Source organism: Saccopteryx bilineata, chromosome 4, assembly GCF_036850765.1.
Source record: "Saccopteryx bilineata isolate mSacBil1 chromosome 4, mSacBil1_pri_phased_curated, whole genome shotgun sequence".
Classification (NCBI taxonomy): domain Eukaryota; kingdom Metazoa; phylum Chordata; class Mammalia; order Chiroptera; family Emballonuridae; genus Saccopteryx; species Saccopteryx bilineata.
Window position 1 is genome coordinate 20963857 of NC_089493.1, and position 19879 is coordinate 20983735.

The 19879-nt window shown below is 42.9% G+C and overlaps 1 protein-coding gene across 1 annotated transcript in view; it reads left to right on the forward strand.

Moving 5' to 3' along the window:
* Positions 1-17281: 17281 nt before the first annotated feature.
* Positions 17282-19879, forward strand: part of GTF2A1 (general transcription factor IIA subunit 1) — a 44956-nt gene continuing 42358 nt past the window's right edge. The window contains exon 1 of the mRNA XM_066274858.1: positions 17282-17751. Within this exon, the coding sequence (XP_066130955.1) occupies positions 17722-17751 (30 nt within the window). The 5' untranslated portion in view covers positions 17282-17721. The remainder of the gene's footprint in view (positions 17752-19879) is intronic.

Below are 19879 nucleotides of genomic sequence, written 5' to 3' on the forward strand. Positions count from 1 at the left end.
GAGCAATTCAGTTGGTTAGAGCATCTTCCCAATATGCCACAGTTGTGGGTTCAATCCCCTAGTCAGGGCACATAAAAGAATCAGCCAATGAATGCATAAATAAATACGTGGAAAAACAAATCAATGTCTCTCTCTCCCTTCTTCTCTCTCTGAAATCAATAAGTCAAAATAATAAAAATTTCAAATATTAAAAAACAGGAAAGAACTTAAAACTGAGTATCAAACATCTTTGTGCCTAAAGTTCATTACCCATCCTCCCCAGAGGGAAACTTTATTAAGCGTCTTTCTCCTTTGTCTCTACCCTGAGTAAATGGAACCAACCCCTCAGGTCCACAAAGTACTCTCTCTGCCTGCCAAGGAAAAACTGAAAACTTTTCTTAAAATCCCTCGTTAAGCCTGATCCGTGGTGGTGCAGTGGATAAAGTGTCGACCTGGAATGCTGAGGTCACCGGTTCGAAACGCTGGGCTTGCCTGGTCAAGGCACATGTGGGAGTTAATATTTCCTGCTCCTACTTCTCTGTCTCTCTCCTCTCTAAAATGAATAAATAAATCAATAAAAAGCATAAAAAACGTAGGCTGAAATATGTAACAGTCTAAAGTTAAAAAAAAAAATCCCTCGTTAAGTAGGGATTAAGTTCTAAAGTCAACACTCTTGAAAATCACTGAAATTGCACATAAAACAAAGTAGACTAATGCATAAGCCTTTTTAAATAAAAGTTGCACTATGACCCTCAATTAGTTTTTCAGTTTCTTCACTGAAGATACTGACAGCATCATCACCCAGAATCTGGCCACCTCAGTAATGTGTTCCAGTTCATGGTTAATGTGGGGAAGTCATTAAAATGAGGCACATAATCATCCCTCGATTTTTACTAACACGAATTGACTGTTTCAGGCATAACGGTATTCTTTATCTGCCTCACAGACCCATGGAGGGGAATGGCAGATTAAATCACTTGAGAAGTATCATGAGTCTTTATTGTACTTCACTCTATTACGCATCCTGTCGTGGACCCTAATCCTACCTTTCCAACCCAAAAAGTAGTTTATCTTAGATCTTCCAAAAAGAACTTATATAAACTCAGTTTTTCTTTAGAGGTCTTCAGAGTTAGATGATATTTTTAGATGGAGTTGAAGTAAATATACAGAACGTGTATTTTCCTCCACCCACGCAGTCTGGGTCAACAGAAAGGAATAGGATAAACTCTGTCTTCCACCTGTCAAGAGCAAACCCTGGGGCTTATGACATTTTCCTTCTTATCTTGTCTCTTTCTTCCTCTTCTCCCTTCTCTGCTTTCCACTAACAGACATTAAGTCCTGAGAGCCTCAGCTGACCTGGTGGCAGTGGCTAAGAAACAGACATATCTCAGAGACTGAACCATTTCCAATTATTCCCATGTTGGAGTCTGAATAAAGCACTATTGTATGTCTTGTGTGCTGCTTTTCACACTTGTGAGCCATCTTTTAATATTTTATATTTATTAGGTTTATTCTTGTAAAAAGCATTAGATGATGAGGAGAATTGGCTTTCTAGTATGTGGCAAAAATGCACCCAAAGCAATATGCATCAGCAAGCATAAGTCAACACTGCAGTTGAAATTCACTCTGTATTTTAGTAAAACTTTCTGGTAATTCCTTGATGTCAATTTCTCCTCCCTCTGAGTCTCTTCTATCAACTTTTCTTCCTTTTTGCTACCCAGAGGTTATTGCTGCCAGGAATGCTTCAAGAACATTTCATTCTGACTCACTATATAGTAAAAAATCTACTCTCTTTTGCTCTCTTACTACATGTCTAATATGTAAATAAGAAAGGCTCAGTGCAAAGTGGGTAGACACAAGCCACTTGGTGACCAGACTAAATGGTGGGCTAAGGAGAAAAAATCGATTTAGAAATACTAAACCTGATTGTGTTTATCCTGCAAGCCTGCAAGTGACCTATCAGAAACTCAATTTTTTTTAAACCTTGCTGTTTCTTTTGTTACAACAATACCAAACAACAAGCTTATGATACCAACTTATACTCCTGAGATTTTTAAATTATGAATTTAAAGAGTACTCAAGATACCAGTTTAAGGCTCAGTTTGGGAAAAGCTAACAAGAAAGTATAAGAGATTTGTCAAGAAAAACATAGGAAATCTGCATAACCAAAGAAAAAGAGCAAAACATCATCACATTCCACAGAGATGAACACTCGCTTCCAATGAATAAGCCTGGTTTGTACTCAACATCTGTGCTCCTGTTATCGCAAAAATGTCTGTGATGGAATTCCTACTTGCAAGTAGGCAGTGCTTCTTTCTGAGGGAATGTTTCCTTTGGCAAGACAGCCTGAGCGAGTGGGAGCTGGTACTCTGAAGCGATGTGCTCCTTATCTCTCACCCCCAGAACTCAATTCTTTGTGCTCTGAGACTTTCACTTTATAAACCATGTCATGCTTCCATAATAGCAAAGCTAATGCACTTTCCCAACCCTGTGCTGTCTCTGGAACCTCACCTCAGGGCAGAAGCAGTGACTGATGTATCTTAAATCCTCTGGATCTTAGCAGTAATATTTTCAAAGACTTGTTTCTAATTAGAAGTGTTTTTAATACACCCTGGGAGATGGGGAGATGGTACTTCCAAAAGTTGGCCTGTTTGAACAACGTCATCACCATAATTTTTTACCTTCCTACCTAGTCTCCCTTAACATATTTTATTTCTACTAGCTAAACATGACACAAAATATGATTTGCCACTACAAAACCCCTTATCAATACATTCCATGTGCTTAACATTTAACCTATAAACTCCTTTGCTAGCTCAGTGTGCTTCCCTCTGCATTACCCAACAGTAATACCAATGGCTAGCACTTTGCTATGTGATTTAGACAAGATCAGAAGTGTTCAGGGTGTAATGGCCATACATTGCTATGTGATTTATAGGTGTTACTTCATTTAATCCTCATGACAACTCTATTTACTTTTTTAGATTTTATTTATTCATTTTTATTAGAGAGAGAGGGGAGAGATAGAGAACAGGGGGAGGAGCAGGAAGCATCAACTCCCATATGTGCCTTGACCAGGCAAGCACAGGGTTTTGAACCGGCAACCTCAGCATTCCAGGTCGACGCTTTATCCACTGCGCCACCACAGGTCAGGCCCCTTGCGATAACTCTATAAAGTAGATGTTGCATGGCCTAAAAATAAAAAGTAATACTTTTCCTCCCACTTTCTAAGTTCTTCTGGCTGGGCTAATCAAAATAACAGTGACAGGTGAACAGGAGAAAAATCAAGTTTTTAATTACATGCACATGGGGAATTCATATAAGCATACAATTCCAAAGACAGCGAGGCAACATTAAGTATGTATGACATTTTGGACAGAGGAGAAAGGTGTGAAGGATGGGGTATAAGATTTCGGAGGTAAGGATGGGTGATTTACAGGTGGTCCAGGAAGAGGGGAACACACCTGGCAGGCAGATTCTCGCTAGGTGACTCAGAGACAATGGGGCCCAGGGGGTCTCGAGCCAGCAGTCCCCAGCCTGAAGCCCTCTTATTTGTCATGCATAATTCAAATCAGGCTGACATCCTGAAGCAGGTTTTTCTGTCTGAATCCCTCAGGCAAGGAAAGAAGGAGGGTTAATTTTCTTTCTGAGTCTTGTTTCTTAATAGCTTAGAATCAATATCCCCAAAAGGCAGCTTCAGGGGGACAAAACTTTGGTTCCCTTCACATTATTATCGTCTTCATTTTACAGGTAAGAAAACTGAGCACAAAGAGGCCTTTTAAATTGTCCAAGACTCACAGCTCCTAGGTGGTGGCACATGTCTGACTCCAGAGTCTAAGCTCTTATCTATGCTACTCTGCCGCCTACAGGCAGGTCGTCACTGGGTCAACTCAGTTCCAGGTGACAGCAATGATGAACATATCATCAGACTGTTGTTTTCTTCGAGAATAATTGAGAATCAATAGAGTAGTTATTCAAGAAGCATTTTGACACTCTGTATTCTATTTCAGAGGTTCAGAGGACACAGAGGTAACTGAAACATGATCCAGCACTCCAGAAGTACTCAGTTCAGAAGACGGTTTTGATAGCAAATGCACCATCAGAGCCAAGGGCAGCATCTTTGAGCCCTTTATCTGAATCACAAAAGAGGGCCCTGCTTTTTGAGCTCACAAAGCCCTCCATCAGAGCATGGAGAATACTACACGTGGCTCAAACACCGGGTTTCATGAGTCCTTTCATGCAAACTAAAAACTGCACAACAGAATGGGCATCCTCAGTTGTATAGCTGGCACTCAAATTATGAACTTGTGGATGCCTTGTTCAAAGATAGACATGAGATTATTTGAAGCCTAGAATTTACAAAAACATAAATACATAGGTAAGGAAATATAGGACTAGTAATTGAATGCTTTAATATTTCATTCTAATCCCAGGATCAGGAAGGGGGTGAGCCTGCAGGAAACAGGAAAGCTATGGGGACAATTTGAAAGGAAAATAGAGGAGCAACAAGTGGCAAACCAAGCCTGACCTGTGGTGGTGCAGCGGGTAAAACGCGGACCTGGAACGCTGAAGTTGCCGGCTCGAAACCCTGCGTTTGCCCGGTCAAGGCACATACGAGAAGCAATTATGGTTGATGCTTCCCACTCCCCCCACACCCCACCTTTCTCTCTCTCTAAAATCAATAAATAAAATCTTAACAAAAATAAGGCAAACCAAAACCAATGAAGAGGGGATGGTTGAAGAACCTACAGAGAATGAGCACATACATTGATCTTGAAACTTTAGGAAATGGTGATATGAGCATTTTAAATATGCACATGCAGAAATGTTCCTAAGAACGGCTCTGGAAGGCTGTGCCACATTTACACAGGCTCTGCAGCTCTGCAGCTGCAACGAGAAATATTTCACATGCACTTACAAGGTTTTATGTGTCATGAGACTACAGAATATTCTTTTTGTGTGTGTGTGTATGACAGAGACAGAGAGAGGGACACATAGGAACAGACAGACAGGAAGGAGAGAGATGAGAAGCATCATTCTTCGTTGTGGCTCCTTAGTCTCCTTAGCTGTTCATTGATTGCTTTCTCATATGTGCCTTGAGGGGGGGGGCTACAGCAGAGCAAGTGACCCCTTGCTCAAGCCAGCGACTCTGGGCTCAAGCCAGCAACCTTGGGCATATGTCTACGAGCCTGTGCTCAAGCCAGCGACCTCGAGGTCTCGAACCTGGGTCCTCTGCTTCCCAGTCTGCCACTCTATCCACTGCGCCACTGCCTGGTCAGGCCAGAATATTCTTGTCTACTCCCTAACATTATTATTATCATCATCATCAACAAAAATGCTAAATGTTTAGGGAATTCTAAGGATTACCAAAACAATTGGCTTTAGCTACTAAATACATTATAATTTTTAAATATTATGATTCTTGCCTTAAAGAAAGAATTATCCACAGCCCTGTGCAGTAGCTCAGTTGGTTAGAGTGTCATCCCGGAATGCCACAGCTGTGGGTTCTCTCCCCAGTCAGGGCACAGATACACTTGATCTTAGCCAAAAGGCCAAGAACTGATTGGTCAGGGCACATATAAGAATCAACCAATGAAAAAAAAAAGAAAAAAGAATCAACCAATGAATGCATAAATAAGTGGAACAAATAACGTTACTCTTTCTCTCTCCCTCCTTTCCTCTCTCTCTCTAAAATCAATAAATAAAACTTTAAAAATTAAAAAGAAATTCAGAAGAAGATAATAATGCAAGGTATATACAACAAGGGTAAAATAGACGGTATTGACGTGATGGAGTTTAGAAATTCAGGCAGGAAATCAAATGAGTTCTTACCATTAGAAGACAGATTTGGAGATGGGTTGTGCGTTGAGTGAGCTCTAGAAAGAAAGTGTATTACTTCAAAAGGCTGAGTCGGGCATGGCGAGGAAGGCAGGTGATACCAAGTAGGGGGAACGCCGTTATGGAAGTCAGGTAGGCCAAAGTAAGTGAGAATGGAGGACTGAGACTCAATTAGTGTGTCTACTTGACGAGGATAATAAAAATAGTAAAAAATGACCATGGCAGACTATATTCCTCCAAAATAAATGCATCAAATGGCAATACTTTCACTCCCACATACTAGAGCTTCCTAGTCCCCATCAGATGATGGAATCTATTTCTCCACCCCTTGAATCTGGGGTTTGAACAGTGGGCTTCTGACTGCTCCCACTAGCAGAGCACACTGAAAGTGATACCATGTGACTTCCAAGGCTAGGTCATAAAAGGATACAGTTTCTGCCTAATTCTCTCTTAGTTCACTCACCTTTGGACCTTGGCTACCATGTTGTGAAGGAGCCCAGGCCACAGGGAGAAACCACATGTAGCTGTCCCAGTTGACAGTCCCAGCCAAGGTCTCAGCTGACAACTGGAATCAACCCAGACTCATTCGTGCATGAAGATTCAGAGGATTCCAGCCCTGACTTGGAGCCTTCCAGCTGAGGCACCAGGTGGCACAGAGAAGAGAGGGGCCATCACTGCTGTACTGTGTCCAAATTCCCGATTCTCATACTCTTGAGCACAGTAAATGATTGCCCCAGGCCAGTGGTCAGCAAACTCATTAGTCAACAAAGCCAAATATCAACAGTACAATGATTGAAATTTCTTTTGAGAGCCAAATTTTTTAAACTTAAACTATATAGGTAGGTCCATTCCTTATTGAGGTAGCACCCGCACGTGGTATTTTGTGGAAGAGCCACACTCGAGGGGCCAAAGAGCCACATGTGGCTTGTGAGCCGCTGTTTGCCGACCAGGGCCCCTGGCCAATAACTTCTGGGGTAATTTGTTACATAGCTATGGTACCTGCAACACCAACATTAACAAAGTGTTACATGGAGCCATGTGCAGTGTTTGATGCCTTACATTTTGTATCACTTAGCTATCTGTGTAACGAATCACCCAACCTCAGTGGCTTAAAACAGTAGTTTATTATCATAGCTCACACATCTGTGAGTCTCTAGCAGACCCGCTGACCTAGACTGGGTTTGCCCATGTATCTAAGTGTTGACTGGGAGCTCTGCCCCAGGCTGGGCTTGGCTGGAGCAGGTTAGCTGGGGCAGATCCATCCATTCACTCTGTGTCCTTAACTTCTTGTTGGATCTAGTAGGCTGGCCGTATGTCATTTTCATGGAGAGGCAGCAGGACCAGAATAGGTTTCTTGGGGCCTACGGTTGGAAATGGACCATCACTTGTACCAAATTCTACTGGCCAAATAAAGTCCCATGGTCAGGCCCAGACTAAAGAGGTAGGAAGACAGATTTATCCTGTTTATCGTACTGCAAAGTCACAGTACCCAAAGGCTGTATACATAGGGTGGGGTAAAGCATTGGAGCCATTAACTCCATCTGCTACGTATTTAATTTCATAATTATCAAGTAAGTGTCATTATTATCTCCATTTCCTAAATTTAATTGACAAACTGAGGCTCAGAGACTTTAAACAGTGTGAGGTAAGAGCATCCCTGGAGCTCGCAGTGACTGCTGGGTGCTCCTTTAGCTGTCGCATCACCACAAACTGTCTAAACAACCAAACTCAGAAGCGGCCTTTGCTCCTCGCTTTAGCTGCCGGACCACAGCAGGTACAGGCGTGCTGGTCCCCGACTCTTCCTACCTTACACAGGTTCTTGACCTTCCTCTAACTGGCCCTCAAGGTGACTATACCAACATGCCTGTGTTTCCGTTTGCCTCGGGCACCACTAGAAGTCCAAATCCCCTTCCCCATACCACCTCAATTCATCTATGAATATGGCCCCCTCTCCCCGGAACCCTTCCTGGGCCCTCTGATCGGGACCTGCATCCTCTGAGCGCTCCCTTCCCTTCCATGCCCTGCCTGAAACCCACTGACCCCCAGGGCCCTGCTTCCCCTGCCCTGCGGTCCACTCAGAGGATGCAGATTTCTCCTCTTATACCATGTTCATTTGCATTTGAAGATGAGAGATGAGAGCAATACCCTTCTTGTTTCCTATTGTAGCCTTATGTATCGTCTTCTTGCTGTTCACAATTTAGATCCTTTGAAGTTCATGCTATCAGACAGTACAACTCCAAATGTTGCTGCCCCACTTTCCTCCGTGTCTCCCCTCATTCACTGAAGAGTGTAGCATCTGGCTGTCCATCTTCTTCTTCATCCAGGCTCCTGGTGCCCTTCTTGATGTCTGCCCACACTAATGCTGAGACCTCCTAGTTCCTTGTACTCCTCGCCTCCGATGATTTTCCCCCTTATCTCACTTCAGGACTAACTCCTATGGCCATACGCTTGCCCAACAATTACGAATAACTAGCACCACTTCTGACCACCTTCCTTATCTTTCAAGTGTCCTCTTTATCAGATACCTTTTATCAGCTTCTAAAAGTCCATTACAACTTCCAATTCACAGAGTCTATTATTTTTTCCACTATCCCTTACCCCTGCGGACACACTTCCCATGGATCTCCTTAGGTGTAATGCTCCATCCTCAGAGTCGCTCACCGAGGCCCAAGGCAAGCAGTTTCCTCTTTAGAAAGATGCTACAGGAATTGCACACATCATACTTCACATCCATTGGATGGATCAAACTTAATTGCTGCTTGACATTCGGCTGCAAAGAAGTCTCAAAAATGTCATCTCTTCCTGGGCAAAACCAGCTGAAAACTCAGGCCATTCTATTCATAGAAGAAAAGGGCAATATGGACACCTGGAGACAGCAATCTTTGTCATATTAGTTAATGCTACTAAGTAGAACAAACAGTTGATGCTTCTCTTTCTCTCTCTCTCTCTCCCCTCCCCACTCCCCTGTCTCTGTCTCTCTCCCCATTCCTTTCTCTTTCTTTCTCTCAACTCAATGAGCAACTTTAAAAAAAATTAGAATTAAAAGAAAATGTATAATGAATTCTAACCTATGAAAATAAAGCCAGCCTGGCCTGTGGTGGCGCAGTGGATCCAGCGTCGGCCCGGGACGGTGAGGTCGCTGGTTCGAAACCCTGGGCTTGTCCAGTCAAGGCACATACGACAAGCAAGCAATGAACAACTAAAGTGAAGCAACTATGAGTCAATGCTTCTTGCCCCTCCTCCTCTCTCTGTAAAATCAAAAATAAAATCTTTATATATAAAGAAAATAAATCCACTGTTAGTAATAAGTATTTCTCAGGAGGCTACAAAATAGAGGAAGAAATCTAACCCTGCTCTAGGGATTGTGGTTTCCTAGCCCTGTGTTTGCTCTGGGCTCAGATGTATCTTGCCATCCTGTGGGTAAATAATGTTATTGATATTTATCACACCCTACAACATATCTGAAGGCTGAAAATCTATCACTTTAAGACTTATTGAGGAATTGTGATGCATTCTATCCTTGATAAATGAACAATTTTACCTCTTGACTAGATATTTATATAAAGTCTCTAGTTTTAAAACAATTCGAATCATTTCAAGAAACAGATGATTTTCAACTGATATAGAAACAAACAGAAAAATCAGTTATTCAAAGGATTAACCTTAAGGAAATTGGCAAAATTTTACTAAACCAAGTGTGTATGAATAAATAACTAAAGTCTTTTAAAAAAACAAGATCAATGTTCTACCTTTCCAGTGTTTTATCACTAAAAATGGTCATCCTTAATTTTCTTGTTTTACAGAAGCATTTAAAATATAACTATAACATGAGATGGAAATGTTTTGATTATAGAAGATCTTTCTAGAATATGTCTGTTCTTGCTAAATTCAATAACTGAGTGAGTGCTATTTGGCATGGGAAATAGATTGTTTTCAATTGATGTAAAAACAGAGAAACCAGTTATTTAAATGATTTAATAAATGTATTTTGATGATGCTTTTATGAAGGCATTTATATTTAATCAGGGCAAACTCTTGCTTTCATGTCTCAATTTTATATATGCTATAGAGTTTCTTTTTTCCCCCTTTTTATTTAATTTATTGTAGTGACACTTGTTAACAAAATTATACAGGTTTCTGGTGCACAATGCTATAGAGTTTCTTATCACAATGAAATTTAACATATTATATAATTAATATATATTTGACAGACTTGAGCATCATAATTGGTTTCAACACCTTCACATTCTCCTGGATTGATAGCTTCTTATTTCTAAGGCATATGGAAAAACCTTTGAACTTGTACCTCTAAAATTTCACAAATAGCAATGAGACTTTGGGCAAGTCACTGCTTAGTTTTCTACTGGTAATAAAGGGATACTATTACGTCATTTGACGGTTACAAGCTTCAAAGGAGATACCATGTGATTAAAGCCTTATAGTAAATCTATTATTATTACTATTATTTCTCAACTTGGCAGGTAGTAGAAAATAGCAAATTCCTCTTTTTAAATTAAATTTTATTGTATTGATTTGAGAAAGTGAGGGCAAGAGAGAAAGAGACATTCATTTCTTGTTCCACTTATTTATGCATTTATTGGTTGATTCCTGCAGGTACCCTGAACAGGGATTGAACCCACAACCTTGGTGTATTGGGATGACACTCTAACCAATTGAGCTACCTAGCCAGGGCTCCTCATGTTTCTTTAAATCTCTATTTTTCCTATTTAAACATCCATTCTTTTTGCCTACTGGTTCTCTCATAACTTTGAAGAACCATCCTAGATTAATCTAGAACCTTGTTCTCAAGAAGGTATTTGAATAGCACCCCTTGATTTTGTCACAGAAACTCTTGTTTAAACAAAGACTACCTAGCCCTGGGTGGCTCAGTTGGTTCGAGCATCATCCTGATACACCAAGATGCAGGTTCGATTCCTGGTCAGGGCACATGCAAGAAACGACCAATGAATGCTTAAATGAGTGGAACAGCAAATAGGTTTTCTCTGTGTGACTCTCTCTCCCTTTCTGTCTCTCAATAAATAAAAGTTAAAAAGAAAAAAGACTAGTCCTTGGAATTTATGCAGATTCCTTCCATTCTGTTCTGTAATCTACAATAATGTTACTGCCACCTCACTTTTTTCTTTTGCAGAAGAAATGAAATTGGCCTATGTAGTTCCAGTTTCAACAATAATTCTCTAAGCTATAGTTTGTAGATTAACTGCAGATATAATTTACCTTCTATGATGTATTTTATAAGAAAGTTGTCTAGGTAGAATTATCAGTCAATCAGAAACCTCTATCAAATTGAAGCTATATGAGTAAGAAGATAAAATTGGGAGGTAAATCAAAGATAATGTGACTACTAGAAGAATATTTTAATAATATTCTGAGCAAGTCTGAGCCAGCCCTTTAATTTTCACTGTTTTTAACTATTCCAATCACAGCTGTTCAATTTGTGAATCAAGATAAGGCCTATGTAACTGACAGCCAAGAATCAGAGAAAGAGGAAACCCATGTAATTAAACAGTGTTTAATATTAATTACATTTACAACACAATAGCAGGCCTTCTTGAGAATATCAACTCTCAACAAGACAAGCTATGCCTTAAAGAACCATTACTGGTTGTAAAATTAAGGTTTCATTAGGTTTATTCTTGATTTTTTTAATGGAAAATTTTATTCAATAACTCTTTAATTTCATCAAATATCCAGTAAGCATTCTAATTTCTAATTGTCTCATAACTTTCATCTTTTTTTATAGCTTATTTGAATTAGGGTCTAAATGAATTCCCATGCTGTGACTGATTGATATGACAGGTCTCATAAGTGTCTTTTAATCTGTAGATCCTCTCACCCTAAATCTATTTTTTGAAGAAATTGGATCATTTGTCCTACAGCTTCCTTCCGGCCTGGATTTTTATTGTTGTTATTGATTGCATTCTTGATGTATAGCTTACCATGTCGCTGCATCCTCTGTATTTATTTATTTTTTTGTAAGATGATCTAGAAGTTTGATCATATTCAAGATTTATATGTTCGGGTGGTGGGGTGTGGTAAGACTAGCTTATAGGTGGGAGCATGTTCTTCTTCAGGAAGCACATAATAACTGGTGTTTCCCTTTCTGTGATGTTGCCAGATGTCGGCGCTTGCTAGCTCCATCTCTTAATTCATTAGAGGTTGCAAAGTGGTGATATTTTTTCATTCCTTATTCCTTTTCCCACATAATATTGACAAGTTCTGAAGATTGGGACATGGACATATTTTGGGGGGGCCATTATTCAACTCATATCCATCTACTATTTGGTACTTGGTGTACAGGCTGGATGAATGCTTAATTATTTTTCTTTATTTACCAATCTTCAAAATAACGAGTTGTTTCTTTAGTGTCCTCCCATGGTGTCTATTAGGTTTGGGTCCAGGGTACCTTTAAACTCAAGGCCTCTTTAAAACTCAAATTCCCCTCACCCAACCTCCCACTAGGGCATCTTCTTCATTAAACATCTCCCTCACCAGACCTCCCCCCACCCTGGGAAGGTCCTGGAAAACGGCCTTGGGACAAGGCCATTGGGAGGGACCCGAGTGTTGGGAAAAAAGGGAGATAGTCTGTGACCAAGGCCACAAGCCAGGATATGCTAAGTTGAGCGTGTCCAGGTGCACAAAACCCCATGCCAGCAAACGCCTGCAGCAACCCCTGTATCAGAAACCGCCTTTATGCAGCTCTCTGCTGATTACACTAGGGTCTCAGCCCATCTGTTTTGCAGATTCGTAAGTAAACTTATAAAACTTATCAGGCCTTGGGCAGACCTAACCGTGACAAATTAGAATTTTCACGTTTTGTTTTTCGAAGAGAAACTTTCATCTACTGTGTTAGTTTCCTGAGGCTGTTGTAATAAATAACCACAAACTTCAGGACTTAAAAAACAACAGTTTATTCCCTCACAGTCCTGGATGCCAGAAGTCCAGAATAAAGGTGTTGGCAGGGCCGTACTCCCACCAGAGGTTCCTGGGGAACATCTGTTCTCTGCCTCTTTCAACTTCTGGCAGCTGCTGGCGTTCCTTGTGAGTGCATCACTCCAATTTCTACCACTCTAGATGATTTCCTCTTCCTCTTGGTTGTTCACCTGTGTGTCCTGTATAAGGACAGCCTGTCACTGGATTCAGGGTGTGCCAGTGTCTACTCCAGGATGATCTCATTGCAAAATCCTTAATTACAGTACCAAAGACCCTTTCCCCACATAATATTGACAGGCTCTGGGGGCTGTGACATGGACATATCTTTTGAGGGCCATCATTTGACTCACTCCATCTACTATTTGATACTTAGATGGTAGTACAGGCTGGCTGGATGCTTAATTATTTTTATTTACCAGTCTTCAAAACGAGTTGTTTCCTTAGTGTCCTCCAATGGTGAACAATTAGAATTTTCATATTTTGTTTTTTGGCAGCATTATAAATTAATGGATTTGAATATTTGATGTGGTTCAACTTGCTGCAAGAACTATCCTACTGGCCCTGGCCGGTTGGCTCAGTGGTAGAGCGTTGGCCTGGCGTGCAGGAGTCCCGGGTTCGATTCCCGGCCAGGGCACACAGGAGAAGCACCCATCTGCTTCTCCACCCCTCCCCCTCTCCTTCCTCTCTGTCTCTCTCTTCCCCTCCCGCAGCTGAAGCTCCATTGGAGCAAAGTTTGCCCAGGCGCTGAGGATGGCTCCATGGCCTCTGCCTCAGGTGCTAGAATGGCCCTGGTTGCAACAGAGCAACGCCCCAGATGGGCAGAGCATCGCCCCCTGGTGAGCATGCCAGGTGGATCTTGGTCAGGCGCATGCGGGAGTCTGTCTGACTGCCTCCCCATTTCCAACCTCAGAAAAAAAAAAAAAAAAGGACTATCCTACTGATGTGCAAAAGTGTCTCGTTGGCCAGTGGGACCTTCTTTATGTTGGCTCCTAAATTCTTTTGATGTGATACTAGTAGTCTTTGATATCTTTTGTTATGGGTTGAATTATGCCTTGCTAAAAAGATGTGTTAAAATTCTAACCACAATTTTCCAGAAAATGCCCTTATTTGGAAATACGGTCTTTATAGAGGCAATCAAGTTAAAATGAGGTCATTAGGGTGAGCCTAAACCGAATATGACTGGTATCTTTATAAAAATGGGAAATTTGGAGCAGGCACGCACAGAGGGGAAACAATGTGAAGACAAAAGGAGAATGCCACATAACCATGAAGGCAAGACATCTGTGTGATGTGACCACAAGCCAAGGAAAGCCAAGGACTGCTAGCCACCACAGACTGCTGGGAAGAGGCAAGGCAGTTTTGCCTGAAATGTCAGACTGAGTATGGCCCTGCTGACAGCTTGATTTCGGACTTCTGGTTTCCAATACATTTCTATTGTATTAAGTCACCCACATAGAGAGATGCCTTCACATCTGTAGGTAGATTTTCTTCTTTCTTAGCATTTTTGCTTAAATACTTATTTGGACAGTAAACATTTAAATGTTTGGACATATAAGACTTGGTGTTTATTTTGTTAACAGTATATTAAAATTTATGCATTGATTAGTTTTCCCTTTTCTTCTTTTATTTGGCTGTTACCTAGTGTTTAGACAGAATATTAGTATTAAAGGAACGAAGTAACTTTTTAACTGACATGAAACATTTTAAAGTTTAAAAAAAGGATACATCATAAAGAAAGAGGACTATTATGTATTTCTCTGTTTAACCTTTTGAGTAGTGAGGGTTTTTTTCATACTTGCTGACCCACGGGAGTGCGTTTTTTTTCAAAAAATGAAATTAGTTCCATTTACAGTTTTATTAACTTAAAATCATCTTTGTTCAATAACCAATTTATGGAAACAAGAGGAACATACATTTGCCTTTTTTTTGTTTTGTTTTATATTTTTATTTATTCATTTTAGAGAGGGGAGAGAGAGAGAGAGAGAGAGAGAGAGAGAGAGGAGCAGGAAACATCAACTCCCACATGTGTCTTGACCAGGCTAGCCCAGGGTTTTGAACCAGCGACCTCAGCGTTCCAGGTTGACGCTTTATCCACTGCACCACCACAGGTCAGGCACATCTGCCTTTTATAAATGTTGCTTTACACATTTTTAAAATAAAAATTTTTGTAGGATCGTACTCTGGATGGTCAGAGGCCAAGGACGTACATAAATGTTTGTACAGTACTACTCAAAGGCTTTAAGTATATGGCTGTTACAAAGCATGAATTCACAAATGGAAAATCCAGTATAAATATTTCATATGGTATAAGGAATTGCTAAAACTAGGGTTAGTCAAGCTTTTGGGCAGAAAGAAGGAAAAAAGGTTCAGATAAATCCAGTCTTAATGGAAGTTTTCTGTTCACAAATTTTCAGTTTTCTGAATTAAAGGGCTGTAGCGTTTCAATTATTCAGACCCACTATTTTAGTTCAAGATAAAAAAAAAAAGTCTTTCTGAAACTAAATTGACAGGTACACATATTTTGACTGAAGGCAAATTATAGCAAAATGAGGACTGGGAAACAATGTATTGGAATGGAATCTAAATATGATGGTTACTTAGACGCCAGGTGAACTGGGCAACAGATCTGGGGAAACATTAATCAAGTGTTTAAGCAATGTTGCAATTTACAGTGTGTAAAGAGAGAGGCCCATTCAGGACTGGGCTTCCAGGGAGTCTTCAGGAGGCCAGGATTGGGCTTTCTGCTCTTTCAATCAGATAACTATATTCCATTATTTCTTAGGTCAGACTCAGTCAGAACATACCTGTGTCATCAATTCCTAAAGGATTAATTCTGTGGAGAGTAAATCCCATACATTCTTCCCTTGTCCTGTCTGAGAATCTTAATGTTAACTGATAGCAAAACACTTGATCACTTAGTTAAGAATACTAACTGGTAGGGAAGACAAAGTGGAGGGTGAGGGACTCCAGTGCAGAGTTGGTAGTAGGTCTATAAAAAGGTAACTAGAAGTCCTTTTAAAATACTGCAGTGAAATTGAACAGGAATGGTTTAATTTTCCAGGCTGATGGTCAGCTGAGTAGTAAATAAATTACAAATGTTAATAGGACCATAATTTTAAATATCAAGAGCAGTATGATTTCCTGTGCATTTTTAAAAAGTGCCCCCAAACAGGCAGCTGTACAGAGAACTGAGAAGCAAAATGTGTTAAGAGCTGAATGGAGGCTTAGATGGCTTTAAAAGAAACCTCAAGGTTAATAGATATTCTGTACCTATCCACACCTTCCCACTTTGAGTATTAACGGTAATCTCTTCCTTCACATCCTGGCTGGTTGCATCTGTTCCTTTCGCTAGCAGGATGTCTGGTATTCTTCAAATCTGGTTTCAGCGGCGGAGAACTTTGGTATTTTGTTTGCTTTGTCTTTTAACTCCCTCGCAGACTATATTCCAAGTCTCTAGAAATTCCTAAGCACAAGAAAATGAGATACTGTGAACTGTGCCTTCTAAATGGAGCATTCTCTGTTCTGCCTGAAATGTTGACATAAAGGTAGGATTTGCTTGGACAAAGTAGGTCAAATGCATGCCTATTTATTGACATTTTCTGCCAGCTCTGTCGCAGGGAGAGGCCACTTGAGTTGGTGGGTTGGGGCAAGCATTTTAGACTTTAGTTACTACGTGCTAGCCACGTGGAGTCACAGAATTTCGGAAATATTTTTAAAACACCAGGGAAAGTCATCGTGCAGTCATAATCTAGTAGTTGGTGTTTTGGTTTGTTTTCTTGGAATTTCCACTACGGAGAGAAGTCATTTACAAGTTAGGGGCCAGACCTCGGGGAACTTAAAACATTCAGACTTCTTAAACTGTACTTAGGAGACAAACAATTCAGCCGATTTCAGGGGCTATGAACTCCAGAATGTTAAGAGTGGGCTCAAATAAGCTTTCACGTCATTTAGGAACACATACACAATTTTGCAAGCGCAAGGCCCACGCCGGACGAGATGCGCGAACGCCTCGGGGCGCCGAGTCCAAACCTAGCTCCTTGCCAAGCAGATGACTCCGCACTTAAACCTCAGCCCTCAGTCCGAGCGCGCCCGGCGCCGGAAGCCGGGCCACGTGACCTGTCCTCCGCGGCCGTTCCCACCGAGGCGGCCGCCAAGGCCCCTTGCACACCTCCTAGCTCCCCCAGCGCGGGACGGGACGGTGCCCAAACGCCTGACAGGAGGCGGTCCCTGCTGTCCCGAATCCGGGCGTCCCCAGAGTTCACGCTTCTTCCAGCCGTGCTTTTCAAGTTCCTCACATCAAGAGAGCTGAGGGAGACTTCCGCCCCGGTGATCACGAGACTTGCGGGGGCGGCGATCGTCCGACTTCACTACCCCAGTCCCCGGACTCCGCCCGCCCAGCGCCCTCCGGGGCGCGCGACGACCAGGCTCTCGCGGTGTCTGCGCTCGGCCCCGCCCCCTGTGCCCCCGCCCTTTCCGCCCCGCCCTCCCCTCCGCCCTGTCTCTCGGCGGCGGCGGCGGCGGCGGCGGCTCGCGCAGCTCGTTGGCTCACTATATAAAGGGAAGAAGCGGGCGGACCGGACGGCTGGAGCTGCAGCCGGTGGCGGCAGCGGCGGTGCGGGGAGCGGCGACCGGTGGTGGTTTCCCTCCTGGGCGAGGGGTGGGGAGCGGGCAACGCCCCCCCGGACCCCCTAAGGGTCGTGGCATTTTTTTTTAATTTTTTTTTAGGGCGATTCTCGAGGTTTTTAGCTTCGGGAGGACGGCCCCCTCCTCCTCCTCTCGCCGCTCCCCTCTACTTCAGGATCCGATTTTGGTTTTAAAGTACCCTCCCCCCCGTTTTGCGGTGGCTTGCTTGGGTCACCCTCCGGTGTTTCGGTTTCTTTTTTTCTTTTCTTTTTGTTTTTTAAATCTTGTTTTCTCGGGGTTGCCCCCCTCTTGTTTGTGTTGTGTGTGGAAATGGCGAACTCGGCAAATACAAACACCGTGGTAAGGACGTGGATCGGTGGCCGGCGGGGGCTTCGTGTAGGCGGCAGCAACGGCCGGGCCGGGCGGGGGCGGGGACGGCGGCGACTCCCGGCCTCGACTCTCCCGGGCCGCCCGCGCGGCCGCCGCCGCCACTTCCCGCCTCGGGCGGCGCGGGCCGGGCGGCGGGCGCGGGGGGGGCCGGGGCCGAGGCCGCGGGGAGGGCGGGGGCGCCGGCGGGGGCGGGCCGGGCCGCGGAGGCCGTTGGGCCGGGGCGAGCGCGCGGCCCCGGCCCCGGCCCCAGACCCCGGCCGCCGGGAGGGACGGAGGGCGGGCGGGCGCGCGGGGAGCCGCCGCTTGCCCCCGAAGCGGGCCCGCCCGCGCTGGCGCGAGAAGGGCTCCCCGAAGCCTCGGAGCAGAAGCCGCGCCTGGGGAATTGGGCGAGTCCCCGAGACCGCCGGGACCCACGGTGCTGCTTGGTTAGGCTCACGGCCACTGTGGGGATTGCTCTGGGTGAGCTGGCGGCCGTGCTTAGGGAGCCTTCACTGGGGCCATTTTATGTTTAAAAAAAAAAAAGAGGACGAAGGTTGGAAAGCACTTATCTCGGTTCCTTCCGAATCGGTAAAATGGCGAAGGGGAAGCAAAACCCCCATCGTACCTCCGACTAGCAAAAGCACCGAAGCAAACAAACAACAAAGTGCCCCCGCTTTCGCCTTGAAATTTGCCTACTTCTCCCCGTTTGTCCCTTTTTGGTTACTTGCGATCACGTAGGTTTGCAAAAAGCAGTCACATCTATAACCTTGTCAGTCACCAACGCAATGTGATCACTCGTCCACCCCACTCTTATTTTTATTGTGACCATAAAACACGTTTTTTGCCCGGTCCCAAATGCCGCAGACAAGCCCGCGGCCGCCCGACTCCGTACCGTTGGCGACTCGGGTCGATCCATCATGGCTGCGGCCGCTTACCCTGCTTTTCAGTCCCTGAGCCTTGTGGTCCTCCTCCCTTTGGCTGCCCTGTTTATATAGAGCCATTGCCGCTCTCTAATATAGACTCTGCCAGGATGGGAAGGTGCTTTTCAGGCCTACGTCACCGCCTCTCCATTTAAACACCAGATCCGGCTTTAAATAGTGAGAGCTGCTGAGAGCGGGGCTGGGAGGTGCGTGCTCCCTAGGCGAGAGGCAGGCGCGTGCAGAGCTCAGCTTATTTCTAGAGCCTGTCCTTGTACTCTTGATTTTGCACCCAGCGGAGGCTGCCTTCCGAGCCCCAAGTTTTTTGTTTTGATGCCGCAGCTGGGATTGGCCGTCTTTGTTAGGAGGAAATAGAATTGCTGTTCCCTTTATATTTCTTTCTTTCTTTTTTTTTAAGGCGAGTTTTAGCTCAGATGTCTAATCGCGTTTGTTATTAGATGTGTGCATTAATGTAGGGGAATTAAAAAATGCTTTCTGCATTCATTGTTAGCTACAGAGGACTTGACTTTGATAGTGTGTTGTTCATCAAGTATTCAGTAAATATGTTAGAACTATAATTCACAGTATTTCATTATGCTTTTCTGTAATACATATAGAAGACACAAAGCTTTTCAAAGAAATAGATTAAGTGCCTCAAGCGTTGACAGGATCATATGTCCACAGCACATATACGTATAGGGAAATTGTGAGTAATGAGAAGGCTTTGTGCAAACTAGATTTTAAAAAAATTAAAAATCTAAGTAGATGGTGTTTTTATCGAATTGGATGTTAATATGATATGCAAAATAGAAATCAGTCCAACTTATTTCCTAACATTGCACCAGGGAACTAACTTTTGGAAGGAACTTTCTAATTAATCATTACATAATGGCATAAGCTTGGAATATCTATGCATTGAAAACTAGGACAAACATGCTAAATTAACACTATTTCATAGAAAGCAGAAAATTTTGGCTCAAGTTAGGTTTAGCATTTTAAATAATAATTTACAAATTACTTCAAATAGTACCTATGTACCCACATATTTTTAAAAACAGCTATTTTGAGAGCTTTTCAACTTAGGAACAGTTCTGTTAAATTCTTTATACATATGCTTCATGAAGAATACACATTCCCCCTCCAAATGTAGTCCTTATGAATACATTAAGTGGTCAGGTTGTGGGTAATTACTTGTGTGTGGG